General features: G+C 36.6%; 1 protein-coding gene across 8 annotated transcripts in view; it reads left to right on the top strand.

Moving 5' to 3' along the window:
• The first annotated feature begins 154 nt into the window (after nt 1-154).
• Nucleotides 155-16,059, top strand: part of LOC108757746 (MAP7 domain-containing protein 1) — a 33,140-nt gene continuing 17,235 nt past the window's right edge. For 7 of the 8 annotated variants that reach the window (XM_018502282.1, XM_018502284.1, XM_018502287.1 and 4 more), the window contains exon 1: nt 156-523. In XM_018502282.1, coding sequence (XP_018357784.1) covers nt 449-523 — 75 coding nt within the window. In that variant the 5' untranslated portion in view covers nt 156-448. Of the gene's footprint in view, nt 524-9,055; nt 9,284-16,059 lie in introns of all 8 variants that reach the window. The other variant, XM_018502289.1, reaches the window with a different exon arrangement.

Consider the following 16,059-nt stretch of genomic DNA (forward strand, 5'->3'; position numbering starts at 1 on the left):
ATGTCGTCTCTTAAAGTTTGGACGTCGCCGTGAGAGCCATGTTGACGAGGGTAGTTACGTCCTTAACACGATTCTATTTTTTTCACGGATGCATCGGCTTGACGAGTGGCACGGGGACCTCGGAGTGACGCAATTCTCGTTTCGTACCCGCGAGTCATACGTGCGTAGTCGTGGTGGACGCGGTCGCGGCGAAGAGGGACACACGCCAAAGAGAGGAGAGTCTGGTCCGGACGAAGAAGAAGCGGTGCCGACGCTGAGGCAAGCAGAATCGTACGAACCTCCATCGCGACCGCATCGTCGCGTATCCTTCCCTTTCGCACGCGCGCACGAAGAAAAAACAGAAGAAAACGAACTTTGTTAGCGCATTCGATTTCGTGAGATTTTTCGACCGACTCGAATTAGCGGTACTTGAAGAGCAAACCGGAAAGGCCAGCAGCTTGCAGCAACCATGGTTTACGAGAGCGACTTCTACACGACCCGGCGACCCTATACGCGACCGCTCGCCTCTTCCTACACTGTCTCGGTCAGTATTTTAAGAATGTGGAGTTGTTTTTTTTTTTGCATCAAAAAAGAGCGGGCTGGAAGTATGTTTTAATAATGTTTTTTTTTTGCTACACGTGGCAAACTAACGTCGAGAAAGAGAGAGAGTCCCGTTTGCGACACAAAATGTACCATCCCCTGTAACCGCCAGAGCTGTAACTCAGCATCCCGTATGATTTCGCTAAACCACGCCGACGTCTCACCGGCACTCCTCAGCGCATTATCAGCGCATTTCCTCTCATGTGTATTGAGGATTAATCCGTTTTTGACCTGGTATTTAATATTCGAAATGCTTTGTTGATTTAAAACGTAGATCTATGAATATGTCACACATGATTTTCAGTGATGAAGCGAAGATCACGTTTGAATATGCTGTTGTTTTAATGGCACATTGTGAGAAAAATCGGTCCAAAGAGAAGTAATCGATTCAGGACAAAAAGGGTTAAATAATTAATCAATGATTGACGGGATAATTATTTGCGCGATCGTTGGATGGGGTCGGCGTTTTATTTATGTGACACGCGATATGACGACGATTCGTCGTAAATTAAATAGTTGAGTAATTTATCGAGTCACACATAGGTTTTCTTCGAAGAGGTTGTGAATTAAAGAAGAATTTTTTGTACGTTTAGAGCAATTATTAAAAATCTTAATAAAAAATATATATTTTGGTAACGTTTTTTAATATATTTCTCACTTATATATTTTCTCACATATATATTTTTTATTCGTACAATTTTGTCACAATAAATTCTGTTGATATATCTAATAAAAATAGCAACTCGGTGGAAAATTAAATACCATAAAATGCCTGATTTTTTAATATTTTTAATATTTTAAAGTAATTGACAGTAACAGAATTTATATAAACAACAGTCAGTATTTTCTTAAAGAACATTCACTTTAAAGCTTGTTAACCCTTAATCTACGATGTTAATAAGAATTTATTAATTTTATTTTCTACTTTCACATTAGATCATTTATCGATATTCATTTAGTTTCAAATTACGTTCTAAAACTATTTTTAAGATGTAATCTATTAAAAATTTGATCTTTTTAAGATCTTCAATCTTAAATGAGATTTAATTTCATTTAAGATCTTTAAGCTTAAAAATAATAGAAAACAGTTAATAATGTTCCTTGTTTGAAGAGGATGTGCAAAAAATCAACGCATCAGAAAAGAAGATGAGAATTAAGGATCCTAAAACCGTCTTTTATCAATAAGACTTACATACATACGGTTTATATGCATTAACATATCACTATATATACTACTACATCAATATCGCAGGCATATATATGTATGAATTTTTTAACTAAGTATTCTTTCATATTAGGTATCTAATTCAAAAAATTCAACATTATTTGTTCATGTAATTCCTAATTCAAACCAACATTGTTTTATCTATATAAATTTATAAAGTACAAAACTTCTTTTATACAAAGTAAATATTATTACATGTCGGCATCAAAAGCCAATAAAAAAACTGTAATTTTCCAATTTTGTTTGTTTTTGGCATAAAGTCGACCGATTTGGACTACATTATTGTTTATACTTTAATTGCGGGAAAGATTTTTTAATCTAGGTGTGTAAAAGCAGTTAGAAAAATACTTGTTTGAAAAATGTCCGATAAAGCACAGACGACTTTAGGATTCTCTTAAGGGTTGATTTGAAGTTCACAAAGTAGAATGTTCTAAAAGAAAAATCAGCAACACGATAAAAAAGAGCAACGCTGACCCGCATTCGGCCGATCGCGATTTCATTGTCGTCGGTCGCAACCGACATCCCGTGAGACGTCGAAGGTGGGAAGCGATGAGTGAGAACTTGGCATTTGATTCTCCCTTATCCCCCCCCGGTTCGTCGACGAGGTCGATCGACGACAGAGAGCGAGCGGCGCGACCGGAAACACCTCGACATTGCTTGTTCTCTGACTTTGTTCTCCGTCCTCCTCGAGGGCCTCACGTCCTCGTCGCTGCTGTTCGTCGTCGAGCTCGACGCCGCGACTCACCGAGAAATCACCGCCGAGACAGATCTCGACTTCCACACTTCACTCCGACCACTGTGTTCACTACTATACTAGCACTGTACTACCAAATTTACTACTACTATTACTGTTACTACTTAATTACCACTACTACTATACTACCGCTCCTGTGCTCGAGAACGTGCACTCGGTGTCCCGGAGAACGACAAACTCTTCAGTCGGGAAGGGTACGGGGAGTACGGTAAAAGCTTTCGGAAATTCCAGAGGGCACAGATTCTTACAAAACTATGGGTCAATTTATCATTATCTGGTTAACTTGTAAATAAGCTTGATCTAATGTTTCACCTGATGGGATTCACCTGTGACATCATCAGGAGCCCGTTGGCTAAAACATCAGGTTAAGCTTAACCATAAGTTAATCGGAAAATGAAAAACTAGGTTTATGTAGCATTTTAATACTAAAACCGCCGATAGAATCTCACTAGAACTGCCAAAGGTGTCAATTTGGTAATTTCGAGTAGTGAAAAATATTTTGATATTATTTGTATCGTTAGATTATTTGTATTATATTCACATATTTTCAATATTCTGTACTGTATTTTAATTAGTCTAATACAAACAAGAAAAAAATTGAAATGATTAGCGGAGCCAAAATGGCAATCGATGGTTCTAGTGTTAATTGGATCCGCGTGTGTACACAGGGTATTCATGGGGTTCGCAAATCAATTCCGCGACAATCGGTCACAGCGATTCTTTTTTTTTATTTTCACTGTTCTGTCAAAGATACCTGTAATGCATTCCAAAACTTGACTCTGTCGACTTCGAGTATCTTTTATCCTTGTGCAATATTAAGTGAACAACGAGGATAAAATGGTACTCGTTGACAGAGTCGAGTTTTGGAAGGCAATCCTGTAGGATTGTAAATAATAAGCGTGAACCCAAGTCCATCGTTCAATGGTTCGTGTAAGGGCCCTTCCATCAATATTTGTGATATGTAATACTTTTGTGTCTTTTTTTTTTGTTCGTGTTTAGTACAGCTACTCTTGACGAGTTCGAGGGATAGCATTAGTTTTTGTTCCACGTTGTCTATGTTCACGATCCCCGCAATCGGGGAGTTATCGTGTATGTGCGACAGGACTCGCCGCATACCATTTGTGCTAATCGCAACTCGAGCCGTTGTGAGAGATTCATTGTCCGACACGTATTTCTAACCATTGGTAAATATTTGATGTTGATCAAATGATATTAATAAACGATACTTAGATTATTATCACATGAATGAATTAAATTAAATAATGCGAATTATTAAGTACGACGAAAGCAAAGAGAAGGTACTTGCAACAACATATATTTTTTAAATTTGATCTTGTTAATTTGTGATAAATTTTAAATTGTTTCAAAATTATTAGTTTTTATATATTACTTATTATTATTAATATTAATAAAATAGTATTTTTGAAAATTATTATTATTAAATACGTAAAAATATGTTTTGCAAATATATGAAAATATCTTTTTATTTCATTGTATTATTAATTTTACTCGATAGAGGTTCGTCTCCATTGCTATTTGGCAAGAGGTTTTGTCTAGACATAGTTAGAATCGTCGAGGGATTCGGGAATCTGGGGTAGCTTTAGGGATTGCCATTGATCATCAATCCGACAATAAAAAGTAATGAAGGTAATAAGATAAATGGTATAATGTCGATAGGAAATTGTTCTTGTAAAGAAAATCATCCATCTGAAAAATTCGAATTACAGCTAAATTTTTTGTTCCGAATTATCGTTAATAATTCTAGAATGGCAGTCACTGTTAATAGTCTATTTAAAAAGATTAATAAACGTTTAAAAACTATAAAATGTTTTCGTGGAAATGTTATTTAAAAACTCGCGCAGAAACAAATTTTATTATAAAAACCGATGACTTCAAAAGCAGAGAGTTTTTTAGTGGTTTTAATGGCGATTAAAATGGCTGTCAATTAAAAACGAGATTTTCTATAAATATTCGTAACAATTAATTTGCTTTAATTACCTTTTAACTGTACGATTTTATTCCATATATTTTCGTCCGTCAAAAATAGTAAGGAAAATAAGTCTCGCGATTTGAAAAATGCAAATCTGCTTCTTCGATATCGTGATGTCACAAGTATTTAGACTGAATTAAAAATAAACTTGCTGCATTTCGAACTGCACACTGTAAACTCTTTCTTGGATATCATTCTCCAATGTAAAATCTCTGAGCATTCGGCCGAGTCCTGCTCAGGGCTCGATTCGGATCGTCGGCCAAATACATTTTTCTGTCGACATGGATCTGAGATTCGCTGGGTCGCGCGGCCGTCTAAGTTTAACACGACGAAGTCCCGGAAAATGGCTGCAACGCTATGAATAGCTTCCGTTCTGTAATTCCCTGCCCTCCGGCAGCTCTATTTATAATAATTTTGGATTTTCTGATATTAGATGTCTCCTGACGGTTTTATCCTGCGCTTTTTGCTCTGGTCGCGTATCTTCAAAGCGTAAAAATCTTCAGCTTTTCTCGTTTAGATCGCGCGTACTGAAAGTTCGAAACACTATACAGCGATTGTTTAATACTGGCACGAGTCGCTCGTGCTTAATACGTGTCTATTTATAAAGGTTAAAATCAACCGCGCTTCGCAGAAAGGATGAACGTTTTGGCGTCATCGTCCGCAATGCTGGGTCGAAATTAAAGGGACGTCATAATTTCGAACATTCATCATTTGAATTCGAACATTCCAATAAATGTCATGGCATTTTAGATTAATAGAATAATTCGCACAATAATGCTATATCTCGCCGAACGATGTAGTACTAATTTTTCGGTTTCCTGGTTTGGAAAGTAGATTACAGCAATAACACTGCAATTGCAATAACGTTGTAATTATTTAAAATTGCAATTATAGTATAATTATGTACAATTATATACTTATAACTGCATTCGTAACACAATAATTGTATAACTATGACGGTATTATGATTACGATTATGACGATAACGCAAATAAAAATTCGGCAAAGAAGCTATATGGTTTGTAATTATTTTCGTGTTTTGATATACATTGTTAAATGTCAACGTTTCGTGAACAGTAAATCCTAATGCGCAGTTGAAAAGCACAGGCAATATTAACAAGGAATAATAGATTTCAACCTGTCAGAAACCGTGCGTATCAAAATATATTGTTTTTGACGGGTTGAAATTTGTTACATCTACGCATTTCGTTCTATTTTATGTATCTATCTTATTCTATCTTGAGAGTCCTGAAAAATATGACGGACTAATCAGAAGTTATCTAAACGGTATCCAATTTCTTACTTGAGAGTCTGTAGGGAATAATAAATTTCAACCTATCATAACCCGTGTATACCAGAATACACCAAAACCCTGAGGATCTCTATTATTCCTTGTTCTTATCGCTTATGCTTTCAATCGTGTCTTAGACTTTAGGATACAATGAAAGAAATAACGAATAAGAAATAAAGAATAACAGATCTCAACCTTCTTTTATCAGAAATTATAGGGGGCGAGTCACTTCAAATACTTGGAAGCTTTCTTTAATTGGCCAATTCGTAAAATTCTTTTTTTCTGATTAATCAACGAAGCAGCGTTAAGTGGATCGCACTTCATGTATTCTAGTGTATTTAGTTTCTTGTAGATTGAAGTCTGTTATTTCCTATTCCTTATTCCTTTTCCTTTCATTGTGTCTAAGTCCTTGTAATATCATGTTGTCTCTCGTTCTGATGAAGTGAACCACAATGTTTACAAAACATCGGCATTTAAGGATGTATCAAGACATCCGCAAGATAAATCGCGTAGCTTCTTCAAGAAAATATTCCCGTGAAAGTCTCAAAAGTATTAGAAAAATTCTGCATTGGATTTGACATTCGAAATTTTCCCGATATCAAAACTGCGAAATTAGGTGTTATTCAGCTGCGAAGAATTGTAAGCGTAGGACGCCTTCCAGATTATCGTCCCTGACGATTATTAAGATGTTCCCGCCGCTCCGTGTTCTCGCGACTCGAGGGGCGAATCGGTGTTGCGTTACTCTGCCCTAATTTAGACGCACCGACGGCGCGACGCCGACGCCCACCGTCGGATTTTCGTCGACGCGAGAATTCATATATGCCCGCCGACGCCAGCATGCGGATACAGCTGTGCAGGGCGTCATTTTCTTGCCGATCCGTATCGAATCTCCGTGGAACACGTGTTGAGGCAATATCGAAATGATCCTCCTCCAAAATTTCTAGTGTAGAAAATTGTCTAATACAGGAAATGCAATTTCAATCTGGTTATTTGAAAATATCTGGATATAGAACGTAGTGTGGGGTTCTGAGATAAATGATTATCTAAATGATAAAAAGAAATCGCAAAATAAACGAGACGGTCTTATTTTAGTTTCTACGAAGTCGCGACTTATTGTATATTTTCATTTTATTCCCTACCTTATTTCTTTATCTATAAATCTGTGTCTTTGATATATTTATAAGTTTATGAGATATGAAATTGGGCGGAAGGTTATATTTCCAAAGCAAGATGCATTCTTTATGTCAGAAACCAAGTCTGCTTCGAGTTTAATATCTTATCGATGCATATCTTTAAAACATTATGCAAGTCTATATTGGGATCTACGGAGATAAATGATATCTGCGCTTTGACTACATCGCGTCGTTTTACGACGACGTCTTTACGATCCGCTAGGAAAGCGAAATGATGACGAATGTTATGGGAATTTAGACTTTTCTTGCGCGCGAGCTTTGGCTGTCTGACAAATGTAGTTTATTACTACTTTAAAAGATCGCTTCTTCCCAGCCTTTAGTAGATGAAAAAAATTAAAAAGTCGACAAGAGTTTTGATATCAACCCTTTTTTGTCAGAATGGAATAAGCCGAAAAAAAGTACTTGGAAGATACGATCTCTTCGGGTTTTATTTCCAAATGTACATCTATAACAAATTTTCTCCATGGTATTTCTGTAGTATAAAAATAGAAACTAATTGTTCTATTGCTAAACAAAATAATTTATATAATTTATGTAATTATTTTATCGGTTTATAAATGTAAAACATTTTTATAATATCATATATAAAATTTTTTTATATTTTATAGGTAATAAACGTTGTGTTTTTAGTATTTTTTTATACATCTCTTTCTTTAGAAATTTGTCAATTAATTAATTATCTAGGTAATTTGTATGTAAGTTACGTCAATAATGGCATTAAGATATCTAGATAAAATCTGGTTTAAATAAACGTGCGTCGTTTTGGTAACATATGTGTCATTTCACGTTAGCGATTGCCCAAGGTAACCATAATAGAAGGAAGCTTTCAAGAAAGCTCAAGATTAATGATGACGTATTTCTGTTGTTTTTATTGACCATGCGTAAGCGCATATGTCTGACATTTTAAAGACGATCAGCACTTGAGAATTCGCGGGGGCGATCATGAGAGCTTGGCTGTCAAGTTCTTGGAGCACCATTCTCAGATAACACATGTGCCTTTGGCACATCTTTTTTAAGACGTCTTTAAGATTTTAACCAAAAGACATTTTAGAGATATTTTCAAGACTTTCTGAAAGTTATCTTTTAGACACTTTTCAGAGTATGTCTAACTTTATTTATATTATGGACTGTGTCTATTAATATTTATTCATTCAAATTCTATTAATTTTTTTATCCATTCAAATATATATGACATGATCAATTTAAATGTAACAGTCTACAAAAATGTCAACTATCTTATCATTCCGATATTTTTTATTATTTCGGTTCAATGATACAATTAAAGTGATATTTTGCGGGAATGAGTCAATAAAAAGAAAAACGCAAAACAAAAGCTGGAATTATGTGACAAATCAGTATAACATCATTATATGTATATATTCAATTACATAAAAATAGTGTACATATTTCATTATTGAAATATCGGTTTATCAAGCAACTTTCTGAACTTTTTATTATTTACGTATACATATATTATTTAAATTAAGTTACCAATTGAAATTACACAATTTAAAAAGATCGTATAAAACCAATTCTAAATAAGACGTCTTGAAGATATCTTACAGTAATGTTAGATTATATTAAATCATCTGATAATCTCGCACACGAAATCTCGAGATTATCTTGTTTTATGATCCGAGAAAAAAGATTACGTGGATATTGATGGTGTTGGAAAAAGTTAAAAATTATCTGGGATCCTAATCTAAATCCATCGGGTGGGACATCGAGGAGAACGGCACACGAGCGGTACCGTGACGACGGTCGTGGTTTAACAAAGAGAACAGACATGGCAGTAGTAGGGGGATAGTGTGGAAGCTCGAAGATGTCGGTGAGCAACAGCTTGACGAATTTGAGAAACTTTGTAATATGGATAAGCTCCAAGACTTTGTGCGATACGAGTGGAATTACTCTGCGAATCGCGAGGGACTCGAGAACTGAGAGGTGGCTAATTGCCCTTAATTGATCACTAATGGCTCAAGGACTAGTGATCTTTACGGACCCTTTGCCGGGCTCGAATTTGCAGACGGAAGCTAAGAAGCAGGACTATTTCCCATGGGAGAAGGTGCCGTTTGTGCCACGACCGTCGCTGGTGCCGGAGCCTTTCACCGTGTGGGGTCGCAAGAAGCAGGACCCGCGCGATGAGTTCTATCAGTACGCCACTCTACCGGACAAGGAGGGTGTGGTACGCGGTAAGGACGTCGCCAAGGAGGATCACATTCGACAGCTGGTGGACCGTGGAGCTGTTTCAAAAGTCGGCTTGGATGCTGCCGCCGAGCTAGCCACCCGTGGTCATGTTTTCGAAAAGGGCGTGCTCGCACGACCATCCAGTAAGATCAGGCACGCCAACACGCCTGCCACTGGCCGCACTAAAATCCTCTTGGCTCTGCAGACGCCATCCTGGTACCGATTCTAACGACGAGAAACGACAAGAAAGAAAATGACGAGGACGTTGAACTTCGTGGACACTCTTCACGAGAAAAAATTAATATCGACATTTTTATGAGATATACATTACATTTTTTTAGCATCCGCGACAGAGATATGAAGCAGAAATTATTATATGTATAGGTAGATGTCTTGATGTTAACCTTTACAGGAAAACCACTATAGTGGCATTGAAATAGTATCATATTTTGATGTAAAAAATACAACGAGAAATAATGAATTATTACAAATTTTACTTGGAAAAAAGCTATAAGATTTAAAAAAATACATCACCGCTCTCTAAAGGTTATATAAAAATTTTCTCTAATGTTTGATATTTCTGTTGTGCATCGATGTATCGATAGTGAATTAGTTCGTCGACTTATTGTTAGCTAGTCGATTTTTTATACAGGAGTACTTTCTACGGAATGTTAAATTTATTTGTAGAAGTTTCTCGGATTAGTATCTTATTTTAATAAAATTGATGAATTACATTTTCTGGATGTAGAAGGGTGTCTTCACATTTAAACACTAATTGCACTTTCAAGGCGATTGGCAGCGATTTTTTCTCATAGATTTGTAAAGTGAATAAAATAAGTAATATGAGAATATTAATAATCCTCGGCATTTACTAGTTATTTTGTATTTCCGATTTGCGATTTTTGACGCGAGTTCACGGCGTGAGAATTTTTGCAGTCGCGCTTTTTTTACAGAAGAATTGACGCGTCGGAAAAAGCGTTCCACGCATCTTTCGACTCTTACGTGATAAATCTCGAAACGATCCCATTTCTCGGGAATTCTCTTTCTCAATCTAATAATAACCCTCGACTACACGAGTAAGTCGAAGCGAAAATTTTAGACGGATACAATAGTATATGATTAATATTATAAATTTCTAATTTGTAGATTAAAAAACAATAACAAAGAGATAAAGGCTTTCAAACAAAATAAAAAATAAATAGAAAGTAGTATCAAAACCAACGCAAAGTCTTTTTCACAAGTAATTATATTCAATTTTCTTATACCTATATATATAAAATGATCATAAATGTTTCAGCTTTAATTAAGCTCAGTGTGTTAATAAAATTTTTTCACATAAAACTTAGTCAGAAATACAGACATAAATAAATATCATATCGTCAACCTGTATTTGTGGTAATATTTTCTACCTACTTACTCGTATATTATTTGAAAGATGCGCTCGTGTAGGTAAAAAAACTTTGAACCTTCCTCTATCAAGCGCCAAAGTGGAGGTTTATTTGCATTCTGTACTTCTAACAGGATATCTTACGTACAGTTTATATACATATTATATCTGTAGTTAAGAATTAAACGACCACGCTATAATAACAATTACCATATATGTAAAACGATGGGACTCCGCGCTCTTCGTATTTCATATCGCGAATGCATTTCCGCGGGTTTCTTTGTAACGACTTGTTGGTTAAATAATTATTTGAATCTAACTTTTTGTTAGCACGAGCCGATACTTAATTCATCCATGTATACGAGACGAATAAAGTTATGATATCACTCTACAGAGAATTTATCAAGCCTGTTTATCGCAGATTATGCAAATGAAATATGCCAGATTAATGAAACGAGAGCTAAATTAATCCCTTTATATCTAACATAATCACGCGCGTACCATCGGTTTTGATTAAACCTTCCCCTAAATCTCCCCCTAATTCTTCTTCCATTATCATCAACTGAGCTAGATGTAACAAATATATTTATTAAATGCTTAGAACGTTGATAAGCGTTGACATTTAAGGGTTTATTAAGACTTCGTGATCACGATAAATATTGTCTTCTAATACCTTATTCATATACATTTGTACGACGCCCTAACTTTGGACCCCTCCGAGAGCAGTAACTTTTAATTGCCTTGTATGACCGCACTAAGTTGTTTGGCATTAATTTTTACAGTCGCGTCGCAGACTGTGCGACTGAAGCGGCGAGAAGAGAATCCTTACTTGCGAAAAGAATTCGCAAGAAGCGACGTTTCGCGATTACGAGTGAAAGAACTTACCTCGCTATTTAGATTTCATTATAAGATAGATAAGAAAAACAGATCTCGCTAATTTTCTCGAACTTTAACGGGACAAAAAAGAATATGATTCGTAGCTGAATTTGCAATTAAATTCTATTTAGCTACTCGATCCTGTTCGAATTAACGAAGCTTCGTGTCGGAGTTAAATTCCCCTCCATTCCGAACTGCAGACGTGAGAACATGCTCGACTGATCGAGCGACTCCGATTTAACGGTAATTAGGTTCAATGAAGCGTTAGCGCAATTCGCCACGAAGTTTCGTGTTCGAAGAAGGTCGAAGAAGTTTCGGAACGGGACACCGAGCGCGCACACGTGGCGGGACAGATGCGTGCAAACATTCTCATCACGTATACACGTACACCTGTCACGTCATCCCAACATACACATGTATCCAAATGTTGCCTACGAGTTACTTGGCAAGGGCCGCGTATAGTTGCCCAACGCTCAGAGTGTCCTGAATATTTCGTCAGGGGGACATTATTAATGCATATGTTACATACCGCTCCGCGTTTATATATTTGGCCCGCACGTTGTGTGTCTACAGATAGATCGAACATGTTATCACCGCTAACATGTCACCGAGATCCATCGTATACTTTCGCTTTTATGTATGAATGACGAGAAAAAAAATCCCTCACGTCCTTCATTTTCGATTCCGCCCTCTTACGAGTTTTTTTGACTCTTTGCACCGTAATTCGTCGTCACGATTAATATATGTGGAAAGAACTTTGCCAAAAGATCTAAAATTTTGATGGATACAGATCTGAAAATAATTTTGTTTGACCATCAAAAGAATTATGTTGGAAAATAAAAAGTGATGATCAACGCTGCAAATATTCTAGCAATTATCAGTTTCTAAAAAAGTTATCATATTTTGATGGTCTAACGAAATTATTTTCAGATCTGTAACCAGTAAAATTTTTAATCTTTCAGTAAAATCGTTTTTTCCGTGGTTATTATCATCAAAATTACGTGGCCAGCCGTGAAATTAATTAATGCAAAGTAAAAGAATAATTAGTAGACGTTATCTCAAAAAGATAAGATATTTTTCGCTTCGATTAAAAAAGTTAAAATTAAAATTGAAACTCTTCGAGTTCTCAATCTGCAGGATAAACACGACAGTTGCACGCATTATCTTTCATAATATAATAAAAATGAAATGTAATTAATAAGAAATGTAATTATGTTGAGAATTAGAATTACGGACGATGGATGTCTAACGTAAAATAGTACATACGTGAAATAATACAGCAAAGGGTTAACCGCGCTCGTAAGAGCTCAACGGGTTCCAGCGTCGTCTAGATCCTGCCAACTTTCTCCTTATCTGGCCGTGAGCCCAGCCGGCCATCTGGGCGATATTATCAGCTAAACTTTGTCCACAGAGATGAGAAATGACTTCGCAAATCTTTCTCTCTCAGAATAGATGAACTGGCAAATACGAGTACGTTACTATATTCTGCTATCCGCGCGACGCGGGTTAATTATTCGCGAGTAATACGAGTAGTTATGGACACTGTCGAGCCAGACGACGCAGCGACGCACCTGTTCGTCCACCTTCCATCTTCCACGTCTTTCGCCTCGCATGTCTCGCTTCTCTCGGCCGGAGAACAGGGCCAAATGATATTTTAGGAAGATGATCTTATCATGAAACGCGTGAGAAAGAGAAAAAACAGAAAAAAGGGCGAAGTGACTGGAAAAAATTATAATCTATTTCTACATGATAACAATGCGTTTTAAACTGAGTAAACAATTTTTTATCCATAGATTCTTTAAGTGATTTAATTCAACTTTTGCTGGCAAGTTTTCAAGTTTTAATATTAAATGTTTCTGTCACAATTAAGGTTAAATTAAAAAGTCTATTAAAATCTATTGAAAATTAAATTAAAAATACAATTTTATTTAAAGTTTAATTATCGAAGAGAGCCTTATACCATATTTTCTCTTATAACTTCAAAATTATATTAAATATCTTAATATTCAACCTGTTCTCCGACGAGATAAATCGATCACGAAATCTCTCATGTGAATAGAATCTATAGATTATTTTGACGCAACCCTACTTCCCGCTCCGACAATCCACTTACGGCCCGCGGATGGAAAACCGCGAGGATCGTCCTGAGACGAGAATAATGTCTGGCACATGATTTTTATATTCACGCCTAAGGTTTGAATAAATAAATAAAAATTGTAAAAATTTACATCATAAAATTAGAATCATCATTATTTATGAAATTTTATTATATTGAAGAATTCTTTAATATTAATGTTTCTATCAAAAAAAATACTATTTTTATGTACCGTAAAATAAGATAACCTTGGTCCAAAATCGGGATAATTTTAGTTCTAAATTTTGATGCCCAGACAACACGTGTGTTGAAATGTCTTAAAAACATTTAAGACGTCTTATAAATAACATGTCCTAATTTGGATGCTACTTATCTTTTTTGGGCCAAAATTATTCCTCCATAGTAAAAAAATCACATTTGCATCACAATGATCTCATAATAGTTAGCGACATCACATTATTATTTTTTAATCTACTCTCTAAATCTCATGGAGTGAAATCTTACTAAAAAAAACTGAAAATTTAACCAGTCTTGAAAAAAAGAATGAAAATACTACCACTCTTGTTCAAGAGTGACAGATTTTTACTCTTTTTAGAGTGAGATCTACTCTTTTGGAATGAGATTCACTCTAAAGAAATCTCAATCTCTTTTTTGGAGTGAGGTTTCATCTACCCTTGTATTACACTGCAAAAAAGAGATTAAGATTTCGCTCCTTTAGAGTGAATCTCATTCCAAAAGAGTAGATCTCACTTTTTTTTCAAGACTGGCTCGATTTTCAGTTTTTTTCGCCTGACAATGAGATTTCACTTTACGAGATTTATAAAGTATGTATCTTACAGCACAATATCACAGTGAGTTGCAATTTTTATCATAGTTTCATAATGATATTATATCGATATCACACCTGTGACAAAGCGGACACTCGCACATTATCTTTATTGTGATGTTATTGATTTGTTTGAGGATGCTATGGGGATCCATTTTACGGTATACTATATCTATAATTTGTCTTTGATTTATTGATAATCTTGAATGAAAAATCCCTAGACAATATTCCGTCGATTGGAGTTACGTTGCTTTGCATTTTCAATGTCGTGTGCCAGATGTAAAAATTACTCTACTAAATCGCCGTTACTCGTCAACGGGCGCTGCTTCGTTTTTCCGGAAGCGAGCCTGTTCTCCTCCATGTCGTTGACCATGATCTAACCCCGAATCCGTAGACGCCTCGTCACTATGTGGTCCGCGACTATCCGGAGACCGGAGTGAGGTCCGCCCAAGAGCAGTACAACTATTCGTACACCAACGTCAGCTCGAGCAGCTCCACGGACCCGTACACCGGCCGTCCTCAGAGGACCTCGCAGACCCAGGAGAGCGTCGTCAAGAGGGAGAGCGGCCCGTATGGCTCGTACTCAACCGAAAGGTCGACCAGAACATCGTCCGGCGGCGGCCCCGGGAGCTATCGCTCTTCCTACGAGTCCACCGCTTCCGGTCGTTTACCTGGCGGCACCAGCTACCGCCATTACTCCTACCGCGTTTAGATCCCCGGCGTAACCCCCTCACGTCGATCGCGTTTCCGCTCTCATCGATCCCGACGACCTTTTCAGATTCTCTGCCATCTCATCGGATGATTTTTCAACAGCACAGCGGTTCTGCGGTATCTCAATGCGCGAGGCGTGAATGATACATCATTTCCGACGTGAAATGGCCACAGACCTGCTATTCGCGGTACATCTGTTCTGTGTTGAAGAACACGTAGATGCGAATGTCACGAACACGTTCTGCGGTATTAGTAAAACCGGCTGGTGGTGAGAAATACGCGGAAATCGAGTCGCGCCATTTGGAAGAACGCTTTAAAGCAGATATCCATTGATGACGGAGGTAGTTTCCCCTTTCGATGAAAATTACAATGTTAGATCTTACGAGTCGTCGACGGAGATTTCCTCTCGGCAGAGATTGCGAAGTTAAATCTAGTGGCAGTAACGACAAGAACGTGTAAAGTATATATTGAAAATAAATGTACTTTCTTCTCCGCGAGAAAGATTACTTCGCTATATTTTGTTTATTGAATTGAAAATCATTAAACTGAAAGTCGCAGAATTTCAAATGGATATTGATTTGGTCGTCGATATCGATAAAAGCGGAATATTGTCTTTTTTTGTCGCATGCCGACTTAAAATTCCTTTTTGTTTCTCTCCTCGTATCAGTTTTATACGCTTGATTTTCTTAAAAACGTCTTTGATTAAAAGACGACGAATTTCGCGCTTTGAATGTGCATCAGCGGATCGGCAGGAAAGCTCCTGATGTTAACTTCTTGATGTTATTATTCTGTTGTAATTATCGCTGTTGCCGTAGCCCGAGTCGGAGATAGAGCATCACGCAGCTGCATTTAGAGATAAATTAAGAACTAGTTGCGCTATAAATAATAAGAGTTACACACTTTGCTGATATTTTTCTCGAGTTTAGTAATAAAATTTATGCGATAATC

This window comes from Trachymyrmex cornetzi, unplaced genomic scaffold (genome assembly GCF_001594075.2).
Source record: "Trachymyrmex cornetzi isolate Tcor2-1 unplaced genomic scaffold, Tcor1.1 scaffold147, whole genome shotgun sequence".
NCBI lineage: Eukaryota > Metazoa > Arthropoda > Insecta > Hymenoptera > Formicidae > Trachymyrmex > Trachymyrmex cornetzi.